The following is a 25,196-nucleotide window of genomic DNA, read 5'->3' as shown; positions in this document are numbered from 1 at the left end:
TTACTAGAGCATTTTTATTTTATTTACAAATTGTTCAATTAGAGTGCAGGAACCAACCCCACTTATCTACAAAGTATTTCTTTTTGAGAGTACCTTCACAAGTGCAAACATATCCCTGTGATTAAAGTATCTGGCAACTGGAGCAGTTTGTGCGGTCTGATATTTGGAGAAAACAGTCAAAAGCTTGCTTGTATGACTTAGCACCTTCCATCACTTTTTCAATGAGTATGTCATACATATAGAGTCACTTATTATATTCCATTCCCTGTGATTCTCAAAACATTTGGCAGTTGTATATAAGAACTACATTTAGTCAATAAATTTGGAGTCTAAGAGCTCAAGCTGTGGTGGCTAAGAGATGGTGGTCCTGAACCCAACGCCAAGGGTAGATTAAACCAATGTAAGATGGGAGGGAGGCAGGCAGCCAAGGTCTATCCAAATTCCACCCTCTTCCCCCACATCACTGCTACCACACCTGCTATCATTTGCCTATTTCCCAGACCTTGTGGATGCAGCTGTGTGTGGCTCTAAAAGAAAATATGGGAACTATCCTAAATCTAAACCTCTGATCAAAGGCTGGGGAAATGTGGGCTCACATAGAAAATGTGTACTGGGAGCTGGAGATGGCTCAGAGGTTAAGAGCATTGCCTGTTCTTCCAAAGGTCCTGAGTTCAATTCCCAGCAACCACATGGTGGCTCACAACCATCTGTAATGGGGTCTGGTGCCCTCTTCTGTCCTTCAGGCATATACACAGACAGAATATTGTATACATAATAAATAAATAAATATTTTAAAAAAAAGAAAGAAAAGGTATACTGGCCACTAGTTTTTCCTTGATTTAGCAGGGACACGTTCTATCTCTAATCTACTATCACTAGAAACTAACTCCAAGTCAGTAAAAACCTCACACTTCTGTGTATTCAGGCACCTTAGTATCTGGCTGGTTTGAATCTTGTCAAGATGACATCTGATAAAGCAGACAATATGCACCAGAGCATAATCTCGGGTCTGACTCCTCTGAAGAGAGTTTTTCTATGTGTTGAGGTTTTGAGACTTCTTCCTAGGCCTCAGCCATACTCCTTGTCCAAAAGCTCTGGTTCCAGGATCACCATATCCACATAATCATTCAATGAGCCAGAACTGCCAGGTCAATGAGAAAGGTGGCATGTAAAGAGAAGACACAGACCACCACAGTAGACAGTAGTGATGCATACACACGCTTGGCGCCCACTCAAGGCCCAGGTGACTGCTGAACTGAAAACTCATTTCGATACACCACTTGGGAGTCACTGGAGCCCTTATGTGTCTCCTTATTTGTCTTATTTTCTCACTCCAGTGAGTCAGGGTGGATTACTAAAATTCCTGGAGGCTATTAAGGTAAACAGTAATACTATTGCATATCTCATGTTAACTTTACAAGTTAGTACCTCATACCCTAATTCAACCTGAGCACGAAATTTTCTAAGCACAGAAGTTTTTTGCACTACCTACTCTCTCTATGGGGAAAGGTAAGAAAGACTGGATTTAGAGAATATAGCAGAAAAAAGGCTCACCCCGAATTCCCGAAGACCCAACTTATTATAGGAACTCACATTATGCTGCCGCTGCCTCATCTTGGCTGCGGGTTCATCTAATGATGACCCTATATTGTTATAAATTCCTTCCACGGGAAGACATAATCAGTGTCTATCTCTTCGAAGAGCCTAAGGTCCTAATGGCAAACAAAGGCATGACTCAAACAAAGTCCCAAATAAACCAATGAGTTTATTTGCTTCCTTACAGAGAAAGCTTGGGTGGTGAGAGTTACTTCCAAGAGTGTGGGTTCTCCATCCCTAATGGGCCACATCTGGAAAACTTTACCCAGCAAGAACCATGTTTCTTCCAAACAGCATAGATGGAGGATGTAGTGCCTTCCCTGACATGCATACACATATGCATATATACAGATACAAATACATACACATACTGTCTAAATCTTTTCTCCAGGCAGTCTATAGAATTGCCAATTGATAGGGAGCAACTGGCTACTGAGGGGAGGAGAGGAGGCTATAAACCATCAACAAGCCCAGCTGGGATTAGCTTTTGCAAGCTGGCACAGCTGAATTTCCCAAGATGGCAGTTGCTTTGCTCCGAGGACAGTCACCTAGGACACCATTATTTAGATTCTTTTCTGCCAGGGTTGAAATATGTTACTGAAGATTATTCTCCCTTCAGTCACAAAGAGAACTGTCCTTTGACCTCAAACTGTGTGTATCTGGCCCAACTAAATTACTTTGTGTATCTGCAAAGTATGGTACAAAACCCCATGTACCTTGGTCTCTCGTGTGCTCCTAATCTGATATAACTGTTACCACGCAAAACTGCATTTCTCTGAGGATTGGGAAATAAGTACTGTTAACTTCATGACTCCTATGCCAGTGACTGTCCAATTAAAATGAATTTGAGAAGATCCACCATTTTTTTCTCTTGCCAGATGAAAATAAGAAAACACAGAGCATCAGTAACTTTAAAAGTCCCACAAAAGACAGTGCCTATCAGGTACAATGTCACAGTCACATCCAGCATACCTCAGCACCACTTCTGAACTACATTTCTATACATGCTATTATATACAACTCCAGGCCCACCAGAGTTGGACAGGCTATATTTCTAGTTTGAATAGAAATGTCTCAATGACCATGGAACATAAACAAGTGTCATACAGGACAAAATTGTTATCTGTACATAGTCACTCACCTATATAACTTTTCTGATGCAGAATGTGATTTGACTATCAAAGTTTTCCTATGTTCTTTAGCAAGGCCCCTTACATGTTTGTTTTCCAAGGTTAGTACATATACAATATTCTACACTATAAAATGTTGGATTTTTAACATCCTCAGGATTCTTCATAGCATGTATACTCATATCAACTGAGATTTGAATTATCATTTAAAACTTTTAAGCTTGAAATCCCTAAGCTTCTTCACATGTATGATGCTTACAGAGAGATAACTACAGTAGAGCTTTCCTACATTCTTTCCAGACACAGTGGCACACACCAACCAATACGGATTTTCAGATGTTGAGAAAGGTCTCCCTTGCGGCAGTTTTCACTTGTTCTTTGCTGTCATCATTCTACATTCTCTGATGTCAACTCATCTTGGCTGACTGCGAGCTTTCTTGCCTTCTCTACACTATTAGTGTGTCTCATCTGAGTTCACGCATACTGAATGAGGCATGAGTCACAAAGGGAAGTTTGCCTGCATTATGCACATCGATAGGACTTCTCAACTGTAAGAAATCTATGGTATGGAGTGAGGACTGATTTACAGTAGAGAGTTTCTCTTCATTCTTTATACTCACAGGGTTTCTTAATTGTATGGCATTTCTGATGTTGGCTGACATGTGAGTTGCAGGAAAATGCTTTTCTCTATTCTTTGTATTAGTGTCATGTGTATGAGTTCCCAGATGTCGGGCAAGTCCTGACTTGCAGAAAAAAGCTTTTCTACAGTCTTTACACTCATAGGGCTTCTCACCTGTATGGATTCTATGATGTAGAGTTAAATGTGACTTGCGACAGAAGCATTTGCCACATTCTTTACATTCATAGGGCTTCTCACCAGTATGAGTTCTATGATGGGCGGTGAGCTCTGACTTGGAGGAGAAAGCTTTCCTGCACTCTTCACATTCATAAGGCTTCTCACCTGTATGAATTCTATGGTGGCGAGTTAACTGTGACTTGTAGAAGAAAGCTTTGCCACAGTCTTTACATTCATAGGGCTTCTCGCCTGTGTGAGTTCTCTGATGTTCAGTCAGGGTTGACTTATAATAAAAAGATTTCTGACATTCTTTACACTCATAAGGCTTTTCACCTGTATGGATTTTTTGATGTACACGGAGGGTTGACTTGCAGTAAAAAGCTTTCCCACATTCTTCACACTGATAGGGCTTCTCACCTGTATGAGTTCTATGATGTGAAGTGAGCTCTGACTTGGAGGAGAAACCTTTCCTACATTCTTCACATTCATAAGGCTTCTCGCCTGTATGGGTTCTATGATGGCGAGTTAAGTTTGACTTGTAGAAGAAAGCTTTGCCACAGTCTTTACACACGTAAGGCTTTTCACCTGTATGAATTCGCTGATGTTCAGTGAGGGTTGACTTATAATAGAAAGCTTTCCAACACTCCTTGCATTCATAAGGTTTCTCACCTCTATGAGTTTTCTGATGCACAGTAAGGGTTGACTTACGATAGAAAGCTTTACCACATTCTTCACATTCATGAGGTTTCTCACCGGTATGAATTCTATGATGTACAGTGAGTTCTGATTTGGAGGGAAAAGCTTTCCTGCATTCTGTACACTGATAGATCTTCAATCTTGTACGAGTTCTCTGCTGTCCAGTGAGCGCTGACTTGTAACAGAAAGCTTTCTGACATTCCTTCCACTCGCAGGGTTTCACACTTGAGGAATATTCACGCTGCTTGTTGTGCTGCGATGGCAGGTTAATCCATTTCACACATGGTTTACACTCATAGGGCTTTATACCTCGATGGAGTTCCAACTGAACCTTCATTTCTGCCTTGAGACAAAAGAAGATGTCAAGGTTTTATATCAGTAGGGCTATTTTCTAGCATGTATTTAATGTTCTGTAAGGATAATAAATTCTTTTAAGTTTTATAAAAAGTACATTTCCAATATTTTCCCCAGTATACAGCTTGTCATAAAAAAGATTTATTTTTTCTATTATTTTTAATTATGCATATATGTGTAGGAGTATATGCATTCAGGAGTAGGTACCCATGGAAGCCAGAGGTATCATATTCCCTTGGAGCTACAGTTATAGGCAGTTAGGAGCAGCATGACGTGTTCTGGGATAGCTCAGGTCCTGTGTGAGAGCAGCTCATGTTCTTAACTGCTCAGCTCTCAGTCCTACACTTTACCATGTTCTGTTCTGAATCCTCTTAAATGCAATACTTTTCTTTCATGAGGTATGTTTTGCAGAGTAAGTGTTATGCAAACAAAAGATTTCCAATGCATGAAATGAGAGGTTCTTAAATATCAAACATTTTTCATAACAGTCTTTGTATAGATGTATATCCCTGGTCAAATATATTGAACATCATAATGTGACCTTTCAAACTTGTTAGGGAGACTAAGGTACTCAGGGTGCCAGAGGGGCTTATCAGTCATATTATCAGCTTCTGCACTGTCAGCATCACATTAGCCTCACTATGGACACTCTACCACTGGTTAGGTTCCTAGGAAAAAAAATTCTAGTCCTATGTCCAGTTTCAAAATGTGAAAGTTCTGCTTACATCCATGTTTTACCTACTTCAATCATCTCTCTGTTTGACAGATTCCTGCTGATGCTTCCCACTGGCCACACATGACTCCCCTGATTTTCCAAGCAACTCTTATCTGAAGCATACACTTCAAGAACACCTGAAACAATATATTAAAAAGTCACTATTGATTAATCAAATATACTTTACTCTGCTCAAATAAAATTGTGCAGTAGATATTTCTAAGTATAAGGGAAGATTACATGAACAGATAAGGTGGTGCTAAGTCATGTTCCTTTGCTGCTTTTACTCTTGTGAAACACGTGGAAAGAGGTCATCCATCCTTCTCTGCTGCTTCTGGCACACTCATTTTTAACTGCTGGGGTTACCCTGAGCTCCTTTTCTCCATTACTTCAATTGTAGACACACCACCTGATATCACATTTCTCCCATGTGAGGGGGGAAGATTTTCTTTCACTATCTACCCACTTGACATAGGTTTCATAGTCTGTTATGAGCAAGAACGTAGGTTCTTAAGAGGATTATTATGTATGTGATAGAAATTTGTTTAATTTGCCCTGAAAATCTGCAGCAATATTTCATTGGTCAATGTATAAAATCACCGTTCTCTCACACTAGAGGACAGATTCTTCAAAAACTCCTTGTAATCCATCTTCTGTTGTACAAATCTCTTTTGTTTCTTAGACATAAATACAATTTTGAAAATAAACCATTTTATTAAAAATAAATACTAAGAAATAGTTATGCTGCAAATCCAGATTAGTTTGTGCCTGTACATATAGGAGAATATCAATTACATATTTTTAGGTGATTTATACTGTGTATCAACTGTACAGGATTATGGGCATAATTTATCCAAACTTGTGGCTAGGGAAGTCATAGTCCTTAAGGGAGAATCTATTTTGTCCTCTAATGGCCATATTATCAAACTGCATCCTAAACATTTATGTTTCTACCTATACATCTGTGCTACTCTAAAACTTGATCAGAGAAGTTTCTTATTGCACTGGGTGGTGGTTAACAAACACATACATTACTGTTTAAACTAAAAAATTGAAATAACAGTCTAGATGTCCATCATATGATGAATGGATAATGAAAATGTGGTATGTATACACAACGGAAGTTTTTATTCACTCATAAAAGAAATTTTGAGCTTTGTAGGTAAATAAATGGAGCTGGAAATAAATCATTCTGAGGGAGGTAGCCCTGATCCAGAAAGATGACTCATGCTCTTTCTCATATGCGGATCCTAGCTTTGAATCTTTAGATGTGTGTGCTTAAACTGGAGGACCTGTAGAAGTCAGGAGAACTAAGCATGGCCATGGAAGAGGGGAGTAAGGAATGGAGGATATAACACATGTGCTATAAAGGAGTAAAAGGAAATAAAGCTACAGGTAGGGTTCAGTGGGTTGGTGGTGAAAGGACGGGGACAGGAACAGGTATATAGTGAAAGATAACACTAAAGACCTTTTAAAGTCATATGGAAACCTACTTTAGATGCTTCTGAAAACAGACAGACAGACAGACAAAATGGAGTTAGTTACCCTATATGGGGAAAAATGCCTCAGATGTCACAGGCTATTAAACAAAATGTTCAATGCACGGGGATTATCTATTTTCAAGGTGTTGTCAGTGTGGTTCCAAAGACTTCTCTTGCCCCAACATTACAAGATATTGCTACTGCTCTGAGTTACCCTTCAGAACTTGATGTTAAGATCCAATTTCTGAAGACACTACATACTTTAACTATAGGACATGGAAAAATCAAGCTGATATTTATCTGGAAGCTTCATCCCTACTTCCTATCTTTCATAGTCCTGGGAAGTGCTATCATAGTGTTGAAAGAAAAAAGTAATCCATGGTCTTAGCCAGCTATGAACCTTGAGGACTGCAATAGTGACCGGCCTGACAAGATATACCTACTCTTGCAAACGTGGCATGAAATTTGTGGGAGGAAACAAGCACTTCAACTGTAGTTAAGGCCCACTCCACAAGACAGAACTCATGCCTGATACTGGTGACTGAGACAAGAACCTGTGACTGGGTAGGTCATAGGTTGTCAGGCACAAACTACTTCCATTTTTTCTACTAAATAATTACAGTATTAAACAGTCCACTAAGTACTTATCTTTATATTCATAGATAAGTACAGTTTTCAACCATCATTTGCCAGAGCGGCCAATCCTAAAGGGACATCTGTATCAAACACCTAAATCCCAAGGGTCAAGGAACACCACAAAAGAAGGGGAAGAAAGATTTTAAGGCCAGAAGTAGTAGATGACTGTTGATAAACAGCATATTCCAGACACAATGGGGTCACTATACACATGAACTCACAGGGTTTCCGGTATCAAGGTTTCAGCTAAAAAGATTTAGAAGGCTAAATGGGCTTGCTATTATAGTAACAAAGCTGTTTTGCCTCTTACACTGTAAGATGTCTTTTCCTTTTCTATCATCTGCATTTAACTAAAACCAAGTTTGACCAAGTCTTTCTAATTTATATTGGTCAGTGATTCTGAATGGCTCCTTTCTTGGATGTATACATGTTTTCTAGTTTTGCTTTTTTGTTCTTTCCAGATATCTGTGCAATTTTCAACTCTATTTTATGGATTACATTTTCTGTGTCTTTAGTCTACTTCTCATTTCTCTGTTCTGTACCACAGTCATAGATTGCATCTCCTTTATAGTCATGACTGAGCTTCCTTTTCCTCTATTATAGAGTTCTTTCACTACAATAATTTCTCGACCTTACCTTCATTCTTGATATTCTTCCTTCTACACAGTCTACTCCAACAGATGTTGCTTTCCATTGAGTGGCCTGTTTATTGAACTTCTTCCTTCAATTATTTAAATATGTATTTTCTGTCACGATCTCTGTTCACTGAATTTGTCACAGAAGCATAAATAGACTCCATTCACCTATTTATCTGAATACTACTTTAGTGCATGGATCATTACTAAAACCATGCTTTTGCATTTTATACCTGACATTCCACTATTTACAAAATCCTCAGGTCAGTTATTGGAGATGTCCTAGTTTTTCCAGTAATTATCACCATTTACCTGGTTGCTGTCATGCATATTAGATTTGTGTGCCACTGACAACCACTTTGGAAGAATGGGGATGGAAAGCACCCCTCATCTTCTAAAAAGGGTCCTAGCAGCCTTTTTCACCTTTGGCTTCAACTCCCAGCATCATTCAGAGAGAAATCAAAATGCTGAAAGAACAACACCAAATCAAATCAGACATAGAAATAATGCTAAAAACTTTAAAAGGCAGGCATCCCATACCACATCTCTAACCACCGGAGTCTTGGCTCTGGCTGCCGCTGGAGAGGTGAGTGTCTGGGTTCCTGGCTGGGGGGTCCAGAGAGCTAGACCTTAGCTCACAAAGGTACATGCTGTGCCCCATCCCCACCTAGGGAAGTCCCAGGGACCTGGGAGCAGTTTCTCCAAACCTGCAGCCATACCCCATTGCATCTCTGACAACTGGAGACTTGGCCCTGGCTGCCCCTGGAGAGATGAGTGTCTGGGTTTCCAGTTGGACTGTCCTGTTCTCCTGACCACAGTCAACAGAGGAACATCCTATGCCCCACCCCAAACAGCAAACCCCAGAGACCACAAGCAGTCTCCACATACCTGCAACCATCCCTCACTGCACCTATTACCACCTGAGTCTTGGTCCTGACTGTACCTGGAGAGGAGCCCCCAGAGCCGCATGAGCAGATAGCAAAGGCACAGCTCCACCTGCACCAGGAGGAAGAGTGACCATCTAAAGCCACAGGTCCCACCTGTACCAACTGGAGGAGGAGAGATACCCTGAAGCACAGGCCCCACATGCACCCCTTGGAGGAAGAGATGAGTAAGCCCCAATGCAAGAATACATTCAACAACCTAACAGGAATACAGCAACACCTGGACTTGGTGGTCCTACAAAAGAAGACCTGAACATCCAAACCCAGAAAAAGCAGAAGAAAACGTACTTAAATATAATTTTCTGAGGATGATAGAGATCCTTGAAGAGGAAATAAAAATTCTCTTAAAGAAATGAAGGAAAAGACAAGGAAGAAAATTGGAAGAAATCAATAAATTTCTTATAGGCAAGAAAACCAAGAAAAAATAAAACAAACAGATGAAGCAGCCATTTTATTTAAACAGAAAAGGGGAGGTGATGTGGGATTCTCCTCTGTATGCTGTGAATACCATTGGTTAATAAAGAAATTGTCTTGGGCCTGGCAGGGTAGAATTGAGGTAGGTGGGAAAAACTGAACTGAATGCTGGGAGAAAGAAGGCAGAGTCAGAGAGAAGCCATGTAGCCGCTGGCAGGAACAGATGAGCCAGAACCTTGCAGGTAAGCCACAGCCATGTGGTGATATACAGATTAAAAGAAATTGGTTAACCAAAGATATAAGAGCTAGCTAGCAATAGGGTTAAGTGATTGGCCAAGCGGTGATTTAAATAATATAGTTTCTGAGTGGCTATTTCGAGTCTCGGCAGCCAGGATCAAACAAGCAGCCTCCCCTAAAAGTTACCTTGATACCCAAACCACACAAAGATTCATCTAAGACAGAGAATTACAGACCAATCTCCCTCATGAACATTGATGCAAAAATAATAAAATACTGACAAACAAAACCGAAGAACATATCAAACAAATCATCCATCATGATCAAGTCTGCTTCATCCCAGAGATGCAGGGATGGTTCAATGTACGAAAATCTGCCAATGTAATCTATAATATAAAAAAAAAAAGAAAGAAAAAAATCCCTTAAGATCCTATCACTAGATAATGAAAAAAATGTCTGACAATATCCAACACCTCTTCATGATAAAGATCTTGGAGAGATCAGGAATACAAAGAATGTGCCTAAACATAATAAAAGCAATATACAGCAAGCAGACAGCCAACATTAGATTAAATGGAGAAAAACTCAAAGCGGTTTCACTAAATCAGGAACAAAAAAAGGATGTCTACTCAATCTAGTATTTGAAGTTCTAACTAGAGCAAAAAGACAGCAAAAGGAGATCAAGGGGATATAAACTAGAAAGGAAGAAGCCACACTTTCATTATTCGTAGATGATATGATACTATATATAATTGACCCCAAAAATTCTACCAGGGAATTCCTGCAGCTGATAAACACTTTCAATAATGAGGCAGGATACAAGATCAATTAAAAAATAAACAAACAAAAATCAGTGGCCCTCCTTTATATAGATGAAAAATAGGCTGAGAAAGAAATCAGAGAAACATCACCCTTTATAATACCCACAAATAACAAAATGTCTTGGGTTAACAATACCAAATAATTGAAAGACCTGATCAACAAGAACTTTAAATCTTTGAAGAAAGAAATTGAAGAAGATACCAGAAAATGAAAAGATCTCACATGTTCTTGGATGGATAGGTAGGATCAACATAATAAAAATGGCAATCTCACCAAAAACAATCTACAGATTCAATGCAATCCCCATTAAATGACCACACAATTCTTCTCAGACCTTGAAAGAACAATACTCAAGTTTGTCTGGTAAAAATAACTAAATAAATAAGAACAAAAAACTCGGGATAGTAAAAACAATCAGGCACAAGAAAAGAACTTTCATAGAGCTATAGTAATGAAAATAGGTTGGTAATGGCATAAAAACAGGTTAGTTGGACGGTGGAGGTACATGCCTTTAATCCCAGCACTCAGGAGGCAGAAGCAGGGGATCTTTGTGAATTCAAGGCAAGTATGGTCTACAAGAGTTAGTTCCAGGACAGGTTGTATAAAAATCGTGTCTCAAAAAACAAAATCAAAACAAAAATAAATAAATAGACAGGTGGACCAATGGAATAGAATCGAAGATCCAGATATTAATACATAATCATATGAACACACCTGATTTCTGACAAAGAAGCTAATATTATACAACAAAAAAAGAAAGCATTTTTATTCAACAAATGGTGTGGGTATAACTGGATGTTAACATGTAGAAGAATGTAAAGAGAATCTATCCATATCTATCCCCATGAACAAAACTCAAGTCCAGATGCATAAAAGACCTTAGCATAAAGCCAACCACACTGAACCTCATAGAAAGTGGGAAGTAGTACTGAACACATGGGCACAGGAGACCACTTCCTAAATATAACACCAGTAGCACAGACATTGAGAGCAACAATTAATAAATGAGACCTCCTGAAACTGAGACGCTTCTTTAAGGCAAAGGACACAGTCAATAAGACAAAAGGGCAGCTTAGTGAATGGGAAAAGTTCTTCATCAACCCCACATTTGACAGAGGACTGCTCCCCAAAATATATAAAGAACTCAAGAAACTAGACATTAAAATGACGAATAATCCAACTAAAAATTGGGTTCAGATCTAGACAGAGAATTCTCTACAGAAGAATTTCAAATGGCCAAAAGACAGTTAAGTAACTGCTCAACATCCTTAGAAACCAAAGAAATGCAAATCAAAGCAACTCTGAGATACCATCTTACACCAGTCAGAATGGTTATGATCAAAACCACCAATGACACTATGCTGGAGAGACTGCAGAGAAAGAAGAACACTCCACTGTTGCTGGGAGTGCAAACTTGTAACAGTCACGGTGGAAATCAATATAGTGGTTTCTCAGAAAACTGGGTATCAATCTATCTCAAAACCCAACAATACTACTCTTGACATATACCCAAAGGATGAAGATCCATTCCACAAGGACATCTTTTCAACTATGTTCATAGCAGTATTATTCGTAATAGCCAGAACCCAGAAACAATCTAGATGCCCCTCACCCAAAGAATGGCTAAAGAAAATGTGGTACATTTACAGAAACTCCACGGTAAAAAACAATGACATCTTGCAATTTGCATGCAAATGGATGGAACTAGAAAAAACAATCCTGAGTGAGGTAACCCAGACTCATAAAGACAGACATGGTATGTACTCACTCATAAGTAGATTAGATGTATTAGATGTAAGGCAAAGAATAATGAGCCTATAGTCCATGACCCCAGAGAAGTAGGGGAACAAGGAGAACCCCGAGACAAACATACATGAATCTCATGGGCAAGGGGAAATAGACAAGATCTCCTGTGAAAGTTGGGAGCATGTGGGAGGGGGTAATGGAAGGCAGAAAAGGGAGGGGAAAATGAGAGAATGGGAGATTTGAGATGGCGGAAGAACAGAGAGGGAGAGAAAGGAAAGCTTATCTTGATTATGGGAGCCATTATGGGGCTAGGATGAAACCTGGCACCAGGGAAATTCCCAGGACAAGGATGACCCCAGCTAAGACCCTAAGTCCAGCTAAGACCCTAAGTATTAGCAGAGAAGGTACCTGAACTGGACTTGCCCTGTAGTCAGATTGATGACCACCGTGATTGTCATCATAGAACCTTCATCCAGCAACTGATGGAAGTAGATACGAGGTCTACAGTGCAGCACTGACCTGAGCTTCAGGAGAACAGTTGAAGAAAGCAGGAGCAATAATATGAGCACGATGGCATAGCCACAGAAACAGTTCACCTGAGCTAGTGGGAACTCACTGACTAGGAAGACAGGAAGGGAACCTGAACAGGACCAAACTAGGCCCCCTGCATGTGGGTAATAGCTGTCTGGTTGGGACAGTCTTTGTGGCCACCGGCAGTGGGACCAGGCTAGTGCTTGAACTGGCTTTTTAGAGTCCATTCCTTTTGGTCGGATACTTTGCTCAGACTAAATATAGAGGGGAGGGCCTTTGGTCCTACCTCAAAGTGATGTGTCAGACTTGTTGACTCCCCACAGGAAGCCTTACCCTCTCTGAGGAGTGGTAGAGAGGGAAGGTGGGAAGAGTTGGAGGAGCAGAGAAAGTGGGAGTGGGATAGGTATGTAAAATGAAAAAAGATCATTTTATAAAATAAATTTATTTATTTAAAAAATTTAAACAAATGCAACACTATCAGTAACTATAATAAAACATTTAAATAGGCAGAACAATTTGAGACAATAAAATTTAAAGAGTAAGACAATAATCTGAGCAAGATAAATGAAAAAAAAGCTAAAACAACTATGCAGAAAGAAAGGAATACAGAAAAGGTTAAAAAGCCAGAGAACAAACCAGATATTCAAATATAGAAAAAGGGTAAATAAAACTATAAAAAGGAATAAGGAACAGTAAAAATACAAACATCAAAGACTTAAAAAGGATAAAGTCAAAATGTGCTAGCTAGTTTCATGTCAACTTGACAAAATCTAGAGTATTCTGAAAGGAAGGAACCTCAATTGAGAAAATGCCTAATATCCGGCTATAGGGCATTTTCTTAAAAAATGATTGATGGGGGAGGACCCAGCCCATTGTGGGATAGTGTCACCCCTGGGCTGATGGTCCTGGGTTCTATAAGAAAGTAGACTGAGCAAGCCATGAGGAGCAAGTCAGTTAGCAGCGCCCCTCCATGTCCTCTGCATCAGCTCCTGCCTCCAGGTTCCAACCCTACCTGAGCTCCTGCACTACAATGTGGAAGTGTAAGCCAAATAAACCCTTTGCTTCCCAACTTGCTTTTGGTCATGGCAGTTCATCATACTAAAAGTAACCCTAATTGGGACAAAAGAATAAAAATAAAAATACTAAAAATGTCTGAGAAATAGAAAGAAAGAAAAAAAAAAGGAAAAAAAAGGAGAAGAATTTCATCCACGTCCACTATTACTGGAATCCATCAGCAGGCTGCTGGGGTTGCTGAGTAATGGCTGGGGAGTAACATTAATTTTTCTGTTCTCACTTTCCTGTTAGCATTATACACTAGTTAAGGACTGAGTCCACAAAGGTTATATTGTTGGTGACAAGCCTGAATCCAATGATGAAAACTATGTACCTCAATACAGGAGTCACTGCTGTGCTCAAGCTTTTCAGAGTATCTGCCAGACACCATACAACTCCTTCAGAAACGTCAGTATTCTATATTCACTGATGGAGAGCAAACCTCTACACATGAAGTATCTGCAGAATTAGCCTACACAGCAAAGAGTAAGGCGATTCTGGGCCGGTCAGGCCCTCTGAAGCCCAATGAACAGCATATTCTGGTAAGAAGATCGCTATGAAAGGCTAATGACTCAAACATTTTAGTACAGTATTTTTAAGTACAAATCCCAAGGTGCAGTAAACATGGAGAAGTACAGTGGAGAAGGAAAAAATGATCTCGAGGCCAACCAACTGGCTGACTGGGCCTACTATTATTCTCTGCCTGTGACTATGAGAAAAGGGCACACTCCTCACTAGAAATGTAAGACCCCATTCCTAGCATTTCATGCTCCTTTCTTGAGGAACTACGTTTTATGTGAGTTTCCGTGACTACGTCTTGTGCTCACCTACCACACAGAAACTGTCAATATGGCCCCAGCCTCCTGAGATTTTGTTTGGTCTTAGTTATGGCCCCTGGTATGGCATCCTATATGCAGATGAATGCAATTTGTTTTTCAATTTATGCAAATATCTACAAGGCACTGTCAGAGAAGCTATTTCTCTGTATTAACACTTGCCAGTATCAGGCTTCTCCCATGACAAAACACGCCGGTCGGTGGCAGCAGGGCACTCTGCTCATTATTATGGTCATTACCTAGTTGTAGGATTAGGATCACTACCACTTGGGATTGAGATTAAAAGTGCAGTCTGAGAGAGAAAATAGCTTTTCTGTTCTGACGAATACTGTCCTGTCACCTCTTTTTTGATCCCAAGTACTCTTTCTCTCATGCTCTCTTTGGAAAACATTCTCTCCTTTCTGACTGGCATTGGGCATTTGTGTATCAGCATGGAAAAACGTTTTATCTGCCATCCTACCCTTAAATTTCTGATGTGTTCTTTCCTAATTTAAAACTATATTCTGTAGTCGATTTTCCTTAGGCCACCACATTTCCAAATTTCTTTCTCCATGCTAATCTCTGTCCTCAATTTACATACACACACACACACACACACACACACACACACACACACACACACACACATATATGTATGTTTTTTCTTTCTTTTTGTTTTTTAAGACAAGATTTACCTGTGTAGCCCTGGCTGACCTAGAACTTGCTCTATAGACAAGGCTGGCCTCGAACTCAGAGATCTGCCTGCCTGCTTATACCTCCCGAGTGCTGGTAGTTCAAATAATTCTAAGAGTAATCATAACACTAAACTAAAATAAATGAATAATTCTTCAACAGTGCCTTACTTTATACTTTTCCTAAAATAAAACTTCATGTGTTTTCCCCCCTCCTCAGGTTAATATTCTTGGTGTCTCTTACCTCACTGTGGTACATTATTGTAACAATGCTTCATTTTCCTCTCACTAAACTTAAGCCCTTAAAGAGATGCATTTGAATGTTAATAAAATTTCTGATCATTTCAATATTAACATAAGAATGACAAGTGAGAATTCAGATGAAGTATGTAGACATGTATCTAACTGACAAATGTACAGATAATGCTGGGTGTGATCATACATGTGGGGAGTGGGCAACGGAGGGAAAAGGATGCAGACTTTTAGCCCAGCAACATCAAGTTGGAGGGCAGTTTGAGCTATGAGACCCCATCTCAAAGCAACAATAAAAATGTCTGGGAAAATCTAGCCAAAGATTGATTTTTTTAAGCAAATTTAGGAAAACAGACTTCAATAATAAAAATGAGACGGACTGACCCAGAATTCCCCATTTGAAATCTGCATAAAATAAACGCCTGACAGAAAAAACTAGCTGTTACTTAGACTAGTTGTGGAATGCTGGTAAAGACAGCTCAACACATCCTATAAGCAGTCAGTTGTCCTTGCTGAATTCCCTTCCTCAGTTCACATTCACTGACCTGGGAGATTCCAGAGTGAGGTCTCTCCTATGCTCCATGGTCCAAATCCATGCTCCAACCTGAAGATCAACTCAGGTTTAGTCAAGCAGTGCCCTGTAAATAGAAAGCGATATAAAAATTGTGCTCAAGCAGAAAGTTCATTTCACTGACGGGCTATGACAGCGCCGTTTGAGGCATGCTATCAATGGTAAATGAAGCTACACAGAGAAAAAACTTAAAGGACTCAAAAGAAAAAGAAAAGAAAACCTAGAAACTAGATGAAACTTAGAGAACACACAGTCAAAAACTAAAACACCATGTATGCAATCAAAAACCAAAAGCATTAATTGCTGAGAAGTCCAATTTTACATTCCTCTTCAAAACAGCTGCAGGCCAACTATCACTGAGCTATGTCCCCAGCTCTACTGTAAAACTTATTAACCAACAAGCCCAATACCAGCCTGAAAATTTCCAAACACTGAGAAGTTAAAAGAGGCCACCCCCTCCTCCTCGCCAGATGGAAAAATCTCAGGATACAATAGCTGGAATAGGAGGACTGTTGTAAGTTCAAAAACACTTTGAACTACAAAGTTCAAAGGCACCCAGGAGACACAGTGAAACACTGGTTCAGAAAACCAAGAAAACAAACTGCCTGTGCTCAATCCAGGAATTAATCCACAATCCCATATTCACGCAAAGAATCCTAATCAAATTCAGTGGTCATAAAACACACCCACGCACACACACACACGCACACCCACGCACATGCACACGCACACCCACGCACACACACATGCACGCACGCACACACACGCGCGCGCATTCGCACACGCACCCACACCCACGCACACACGCACACACAACAAAAGGAGGAAAGGTGAAGGGAGACTGTAGAGGAGTGTGCTCAGAGGAATGGGGAGGGCATAAGAAGATAACAGATGGTAAAACTGAAAAATACATTGCATCATGTATGAGATTATCAGAGTAAAAATAAACTAATATTATGAAATAAAAAACCACAAAAATAGGTCACCACATTTTATGTTAATAAATGGAAGAAATAAAAGTATTAAAAGACGCAAAACCCATACTTCTTAGAGTGATTTACAGATTTAACAATATCTTCATGGTAAAATCGATGCACTTCCTAAACAATGTACATCATGGAAAAGTGCAAGAGACCTGAAGCTAGCCAAGCCTCTTGTTGAAAAGGCACCAACATGGACCTACCTTCAAAACCCACTACAAAGACACAGCGGGGAACTGGCACAAAAAGAAACCTAGACACTACTGGAAGAGAACACACAGCCCCAATCAAAACCACATCTATTCAGGGTTATAATGCGGATTTGAAGCATATTCCAAAGAATACAGCATTGATAAAGTTAGCAGGTACAGTCTAGCAGAAGGACATGCGGACATGAGGAGATGCCCAAAAAGGGATGCTGACATGTCAGAACCCTTTCTTTGCTCTCCAGTGTCAGTGAAGTAAGCAGCACACCTCAGTTCTGTGCTCCCTTCATGTGACTCTACCTCTCTATAGGGCCAAAGTGACATGGCCAAGTAAAACCACGGAAAAACCTGGGTAAACTATGAGCCAACATCAATCTTCCTTTTACGATTTCACTCAAGTACTGTGTTGGAGTGATGAAAAGCTGACTAATACATTCAGTCAGCTGATTTTCAACAAAGGTTCAAGACCTTTCAACCAGGAGGGAAGTTCTCATCTGTAACTCTTGCAGAGAAGTATGGACTATTTATGTTGATAAAAGGCAAGAGACCTCTCTCTCTAAACTTTACATAGACATCAACTAAAACAGATCAGGTTCTGAGTGTGCTACCACACACCTGAAATCCCAGCATTCAGGAGATACAGCCAAGACAATCAGAAGGTCAAAATCAAGTGAGTTCAAAGCCAACCTGAAAAACTGCATTATAAATGCATAGTGAGGAAAAAGAAAACTCCAAAAGTAAATCAAAGGTTTAAATCTAAGACCAGACATAATGATGTCTCTAGCATATACAATAAACACCTCAGGACAGTGAGGCAGACAAAGAGTATTTTGATGTCTGCCAGATGCACAGCCATCAAAGCAAAGTCAGTGAAAAGTATTACATCAAACTCAAAATTACCTGCACAGAAAAGGCCACAGTGGCTGAGCAAGGTACCTCACCTCACCACAGCCAGAGAGCAAAGGAAGGGGAACAGGCTGACATCTTAACATCTCTTTTTGGGCATCACCCTACAAACTGAGACACTTGTCCAGGAACAGAACTGGAGAGCACTTGTGAAGATGTAAATCGCTATTTCTGAGCCCGTGATAATCTCCACTATCTTAAAACTAAATAACTGGTGGTCCACAAAAGGACTTGGTACACAGATGTAGCATTAGAATAGATAGAGCACCGCAATAATGATGGCGCCAATATTCCCTCAGAAGACTGCCTCGAACCCCTCAAAAGAGATTCCAATCCAGACCCCTCTGTCCAACTGCAACAGAAGGCAAAACTGAGTAAGATGTGGAGTTGTCAGGATTACCACTGTCTGAGAGTCATTTTGGCTGTCTGAGCAGAACAAATACACTTTCTGATTGATCATACTGGAATAGATGGAAGTTTTATTGAACGACTGACTTCCTCCACAATTGAGGTAAACAGATGATTTCTTATGTCTACACAGGAAAGACACAAGTTCAATGAACCATGTCTGTCATAAAAAGCGAAATCTCACATGTCTTCATTATACTTGCAAGCTAAGGTAACCTCAAAGAAGTAGAGAAAATGGCAGTTATAAGAGTAGAGCAAAGACACAGGGGACATGGGAGTGGGCTAGACGGGGAACGGTTAGCATTTGTTCTTGGTAGCTGGGCAAAGGACACAGAACTTATGTTCCATAGTGTGGTAATAAATATGTTTGACAATTAAATCTTTAAAAGTAGCTATCAGGAAGAATGTAATATATGCACATATGCTAAAACGTCTATCAACTTAGTCAGACTCACCCAAGGAGACGAGGCTCCTGTAGTTCTCCAGCATCACATCCCTGTAGAGGGTCCTCTGAGCAGCATCCAGCTCCTGCCACTCCTGCCAGGTGAAGTCCACAGCCACGTCCTCAAACGACACCAAGCCCTGTAATGACACCTCTCGTCAACCCAAGGCCTCAGAACTGAAAAAAAAAAAAAATCCTTTTCTCTAGGTGACTGTGTCTTGCCAGTGCCACATAGAAGCTGGGGCTTGAATTGTTTTCTGTATCGTGGGACACATTAAGATCAACACTAGTATCTTACCTCTGTGTTAAATAGTTAACTGAAGAAATTATAATTAAAGAGCTCTCCACGGAATTATAATAGAAACAAAATTGTATCGGAGCATGCGTTTGTGAGGTTTTCACTAAAAGGAAGTGAATGGATTCTATAAGCTCAATTATATAAAAACAAAATTAAATCTGTAAGGCATGCAGAGCACAGTGAAAAGGCAGATGTTGGGGCTGGCAGAGCAGCACTGTGCTAGAGTGCAGAAGACATAGGGGCATGAACTCGAGTTCCCTTCCTATAGTAGAATAGATCTTATTCTTCAAAGCAAGATGATAACCCCATACATGAATCTAGGGTCATAAAATTATTTTTGCAACAGAGAGGAAGTATAAATACTCCATGACCAAAATTTAACTCGGAAAGACGTTGTGAATCCAGGACAGCACTCGGCCACGTGGCATCAGGTAAGAGCACTGTAGCCTTCGTTGTGAACACACAGCATGTGCACTAGGCACTGTTCATGCCACCACACCACACAATTTCAAGGAACACTGCCTGAGATGATATCTTACTCTGCAAATTTTACTCTCCTTACAGCTCTCTACTCTTATTGAAACGATTTAATCATGGGAATTAGAGATTTTAAGTATTTTCCCAACTTCATTTCTTACTCTTTAAGCATGAAATTAGCATGTATTTGACTTGTATTGTGTTCATTTATAGGCAAAGTTCATTTCATCTTTTACAACCAACAAAATCATGAGAAATTATTTTTTAAAATGTGTAAGACTTATTAAACACAAATATTTGGTTTGTATTCCTGTTTTATATGAACCTATATATCTGAGTTCATACAAAGTTTCTCAGGCAAAAAGTGACCATAAGTGGAAAACATTTATCTGTACCATTTCTCTCTCAAAAGCATAAATGAGTTGCCCTCTATACACTGGGAAACTGAGACAACAGTCACATCAATGAGTCCCAGTTGTGAGACACACATGAGCAAGAACTCAACTTGCATCACACTATACAAGAGGAAAATGATTCTATGCTCCTTAGGTCATCCAAAGAGTGGGTGGGAAGATAATAACCATATATGTAAAAATAAATACCCTCTAATAGCCTCGATGGGAGTTTAGACTCCTGAGCTCCTCCTCTACTCACACACATCTCCAGGTTCACCAGTTGTTCACAGGAGGAGGCTGGCACTCACTGAATGCCTCAACTTTAAATTGGGTCTGTTTGTGGGAATATATACTAAACTTCCAACCAAGTTCTGGGAACAAAGCGATCTGACACATGTAAATCTATTTAGGGCCCAGAAAAAAAAACTGTCTAAAACCCAGAAATATTGCAGAGAAGAATGACAAGACAGATTCTAGTCTAGTCCCAGAAGTCGTCTGCTCTTTAAGAAGTTATCAGACAGCCTGAATGGTAACCAATTTGCCCCAGGGATTAGACAGCAGACAGCATACTTCTTGCAACCTCAGGAAAGCTGTGAGAATGACCATGTCAATGCAATGACAGATTACAAGGGTCAGATTATAATGGACATGGCAAAAAGGGAACTCAGTGTTCTTCTGTTGATGTGTAAAATTAGTACAGTCGCTTTACAAAGTAGTATTCAAGCTTTGCAAAAAATGGAAACAGATCGTCCATATGATCCAACTATCACCAGGGCTGGCAAGTACACAACAAACAGGTAAATGTTTAGGAACTGGTTTCACATCCACGTTCACTGCCAAGAATGCTAATAGTTAAGTGTCTCTTAGATGAGGGTATGGCAGGACATTCCTCCAACATACAGAGCATCCACCTATTCCCAGAAGATCCACAGTACACATGAGATTGTCCCTTAGAAGAGAACCCAAGAACTGGTATTCAGACCAGGAAATACAGATGTTGGGACAAAGGCACACATCACTATAAAATCTGCTAGGAGCTAGCTCAACACAATGTCATCAGATAACGTTTCTGCCCCTAGGGTACACATGGCTCAACTGAATTTTCTCAGCTTTCCTCTAATGTAATATGTTCATGAACAGAATTAAATTCTTCAAATATCCACTACTCCAGGACTCGGGGGAAAAAAGAAGACAACAAAACAAATCTATATTTAATAAATCACATCTGTAGGAAATGAAGTTCATGGGGCTGGAGAAACGATGGTTCAGCTCCCAGCACATACCTAGTAGCTCAGAACTGTCTACAACTCCAAGTCCATGGAATATGATGCCCTCTTCTGGCCATTTCGAGTACTGCATGCATATGGTACATACAAATTCATTCACAAAAGTAAAAAGTTGATATTTGGTAACGCGAGGAAGTGTCATTTTAGGAATTTGCTGCCAGAGACACCGAGGGTGCTGGAGACACTAGCCATGGTGTCTGGATTTTAAAACTTGCTTCCCACACAACTGGAAGGTTCAGGGAAAACAGTTTATCCATACGGAAGATGTGAGGCAAAAGAGCTGGTCATCCAAATTCCACATCCTTCCTTCCTTCCTGATACTGCAGGCAAGGCTGCTGTGGAAGCTGGGACTTTCATGAACAGCAAAAAGGTCAAGAAAGAGACAGATGCAAAACAGGCTGGCTCCTGGCTTCCCTTCTTTTCTTTCCATTTGGGTCATACCAGGTCCGCAGACACTGCCGTCTGACCTCCAGGAAATGGGTCCTTAAAGGTCTCCTGCTGTCAACAGGATTTGGGGTACTGGCCTGTGGGAGTCTGAGGAATTCCCTTCAGAAACCTCCTTTCACAGGGACTCTCCTCCTCCTGGTTAGGTAAAACAGGAGAAGGGGGCCCTCAATTCCTCTCTTAGACTCTGTCTTCTTCCTACAGGTCCTCTTCTCTCAGGACCACTAGTGTCTAAACCATTCTCAGTAACCAGAGAACATCAGCACCACCTCTTCCAGCCATTTGAGGCCCCACTGAACCTAGTGCACACACTGCCTTCTCCTGTCCTATGAGGGCCAAGTCACTGCCCCAGGGAATCAGGCAGTTAAGTGTCAACCCCTAGCCTCAGCTTTTTGTTCTTCATAGTGGGAAAGGCTTCATATAGCACCCTTCTCCTGGTCTCGGGGTCCCAGGATGGAAGGTTTGTGTGCACTAGAGAGCCCTTGGCCTTTTCACGGCAATACTATGTGTCTTGCTGTACAACAACAGATAAGGGGTAACATGATTCTATAGAACTGAATCTAAAGGCAGGGATTGGCTTCTTTGAGGTCCGACAGGGTGGTGACTGGAAATGGAACCTACCACACATGCCCAACAAGTGCTCTACCACTGGCTGACTTGTGTCTTTTTCTTTAAGGCAGGGTTGCACTAAATTGCCCTGGCCCAACATGAACTCCACTTTGTACTCCCTCAGACTTGCTATATATATACTGGCCTGCACTAGCATGCCTTCTGGATAGGAGAGATGTGAACCCAGATCTAGTCCTCGCATTCCTGTTTCACCTTACCAGAGCACAGAAGGAGACATCTAGAGAGGAAAGGAAGAGGGAAGAAGTAAAGCCTCTATGCACAGATGCTCCTGGAATCCCAGGTTACAAAATGCTACCAAGTAGATGGGCAGTGGTTCCAGCGCTCGGGAGGCAGAAGCAGGTGGATCTCAGTGAGTTCAAGGCCAGCCTGGACTACAAAGCGAGTTCCAGGACAGCCAGGACTGTTACACAGAGAAACCCTCTCTCAACAAAAACAAAACAAAACAAAAATTTCTACTGAGTGGGGTCAAAGTCAGCCAAATTTCCTTCCAGAGCAGGACTCTACACAAGCTTTCAGAGACCGAGACAAACCAAAGACACAAAGACAGAGAGATGAGGAGACAACAAGGAACAGAGAATTGGATATCATGGCTCATGCCTAAAAGATCTCAGGGAACAGAAGGCTACAGTAGGAGGATCACCATAAGCTTGAGTCTAACATAGGCAACAGAGTGAGACCCTGTGTGAAAGATCAAATACAAACAAGCAAAGGAAACAGGAGAGGAGGCAGCAAAGGATGGCGAGACAGAGGGACACATACAGAGAGAACTGAGACCCACATGTGCAGTGCTCAGGTTTAGGGAGCAGGCCCCAATTCCCTGCACCGAGTCTCCTAACGCTCCTCCTTCATGTCCCGTGAACCAGACCAGTGCCAAGGGAGATCAGGAAAGTCCAGTGCTATATGGCCAAATCCAAAGAAGGACACTTGGAGACTGCTTCTCTGAGCCACCTCTCTAGTTCCACAGTACAGGAGCCACATCTGTCCCAGGCACCTGGCTCCTTCCCTCCCTGCCTTATGGAGAGGCTGAGGGGGGTCAACATGGCTGGCCTGAGTCTGGTATTGAGACCTTCCTGTGGCCTGTTGATCTGCCGCAGGTCTTGCTTTGTAGCCGTCTCTCTTACGTGCTCCTCTGCCTCTAGCTCTCTTTCGTTCTGTGCACCTTAATTCCAACCAGAACCATGCTGTGCTTCCCAAGCTATGCCTGTGTGCCAGGACCGCCCCAGCAGAGAGGCATTTCTCCCCATCCCCAAGAGCACGGGTGGGGGCAAAGATGGATTAAAGGAGGCGGGGCAGCTGGTACCTGGGCTCCTGCCAAGTATAAGTCCCTATCTTGGGGTCCTTTCTTTACTTCCCAGCTAAGAGAGGAGGATGAGAAGTTCAAAGCCACCGTGGGCTGCAGTTAATACGACATCTCAAAATAAATAAATAAGTAATAAATAAAACTGTACAAATTAGGTAGAGGCTCACAAGGTCCCATTCTTCCTTCAGGATGTATGTATAAGGAGTTAAAGGTTGGCTCGGGAGAGGGTTCTTTTTTTCAGTACTGTAAGCAACAGTTTGAGGCCCATGCTCCTGTAACTAACCCCCCTTCAATGTGCCTGTAAAAGTCAGGGGTCCTTTAAAAAAAATACTTGACAACATCCAAGAATAAGGGGAAGTACTAGGAGAGAGGAAGGGGATTAGAGGGAGTGTGGAAGGGACCAGGAGAATAACTGAGGCTAGCGTGAAGAAAATACATTATACACAGGTATAAAATGTAATGAAAGCCATTACCGTGTACCATTAAAATATGATACTAAAAACGTTAAGTAAAAGAGGAGGAGTTTGGTTCTCGGCAGAGCACTACCGTGCACGTTCATGCACTATTTCACAGGAACGAATTCTTAGGTTCCATCTAATAGCATATAGAGAGCCAGAGCCAGAAGTCACAGAGGGAGAGAGAAGGAAACGGTTCAGAATGGGATGTACCTACTCCAGGTCACCAGGGGCTCCAGGACGTGAAGGAAAGGTCTCATGGAGGAGACGTGTTGAGAAAGCCAGAGACACTAGGGAAAAGACGAGCCATTGACAGCAGAGACTCCCACAGACAGAGCTTCAGAGACACTGCACAAGATTGCAACACAGACAGCCGGGCACAAACACAGACGTGCAAGAGAAAGAGAGGGGCGGGGCGGCTGTAGGAAAGCCGGGGGAGGCCGGTGGCCATGAGGGCCCCGAGACCGAACAGCCAGCATCCCCAGCTGACCGCAGTCCTACCACATCTGGGGGCTGCAGGGAAGCTCGGCCCCGGCCACGGGAGCGTCACTGCAGGTCCCCGGTGCGCCGACGCGACAAGACCCCGGGCTGCAGCAGCTGCCCTAGCCCGGCCACTGCGCAGGGGGCCCGGGCGCCTGGCGGCTCCCACCGGGGACTCGGGGCTGGGGACGCTGCCGCGGGTACACGCACCATTTCGGGACTCCCGGTGAGCGGCCCCCTCACGCTGGGTGTCCAGGCACCAGCGAGTCACAAGGCGATGGGACCTGGTGCACTTCGGAAGCCAAGGCAGAGAAGAAAAGCGGCCATAGACGCCAAAGATGGCGGGATCAGCAACAACGGACGTGCAGCTGAA

At 41.6% G+C, this 25,196-nt stretch overlaps 1 protein-coding gene across 6 annotated transcripts; it reads right to left on the bottom strand.

Annotated features, from left to right (window-relative positions):
• LOC142851515 (uncharacterized) lies at positions 1-25,196 on the bottom strand. Of its 6 annotated transcripts, XM_075975279.1 has the most exons (5): positions 25,034-25,196; positions 19,072-19,198; positions 16,091-16,183; positions 5,315-5,424; positions 1-4,561 (listed from the first exon to the last, which is right to left on the bottom strand). In XM_075975279.1, the coding sequence occupies exons 1-5, from the start codon at positions 25,034-25,036 to the stop codon at positions 3,191-3,193; spliced, it is 1,704 nt and encodes a 567-aa protein (XP_075831394.1). In that variant the 5' UTR covers positions 25,037-25,196; the 3' UTR covers positions 1-3,190. The 6 variants fall into 6 exon arrangements, with proteins under 6 accessions (XP_075831394.1, XP_075831401.1, XP_075831395.1 ...); XM_075975286.1 differs by lacking the exon at positions 5,315-5,424; XM_075975280.1 differs by lacking the exon at positions 5,315-5,424 and having other exon boundaries at positions 1-4,557.

The sequence above is a fragment of the Microtus pennsylvanicus genome, chromosome 1 (assembly GCF_037038515.1).
Source record: "Microtus pennsylvanicus isolate mMicPen1 chromosome 1, mMicPen1.hap1, whole genome shotgun sequence".
Taxonomy (NCBI): Eukaryota; Metazoa; Chordata; class Mammalia; order Rodentia; family Cricetidae; genus Microtus; species Microtus pennsylvanicus.
This window is presented reverse-complemented; position numbering and strand designations above follow the sequence as displayed.

Coding starts and splice junctions, on each gene's coding strand:
- LOC142851515 (XM_075975279.1), bottom strand. Junction 16,184..19,071: donor CAGGAGCCTCGTCTCCTTGG/GTGAGTCTGACT, acceptor TTCTATTTACAG/GGCACTGCTTGACTAAACCT. Junction 4,562..5,314: donor CAAACAGAGAGATGATTGAA/GTAGGTAAAACA, acceptor TTTTGTCTCAAG/GCAGAAATGAAGGTTCAGTT.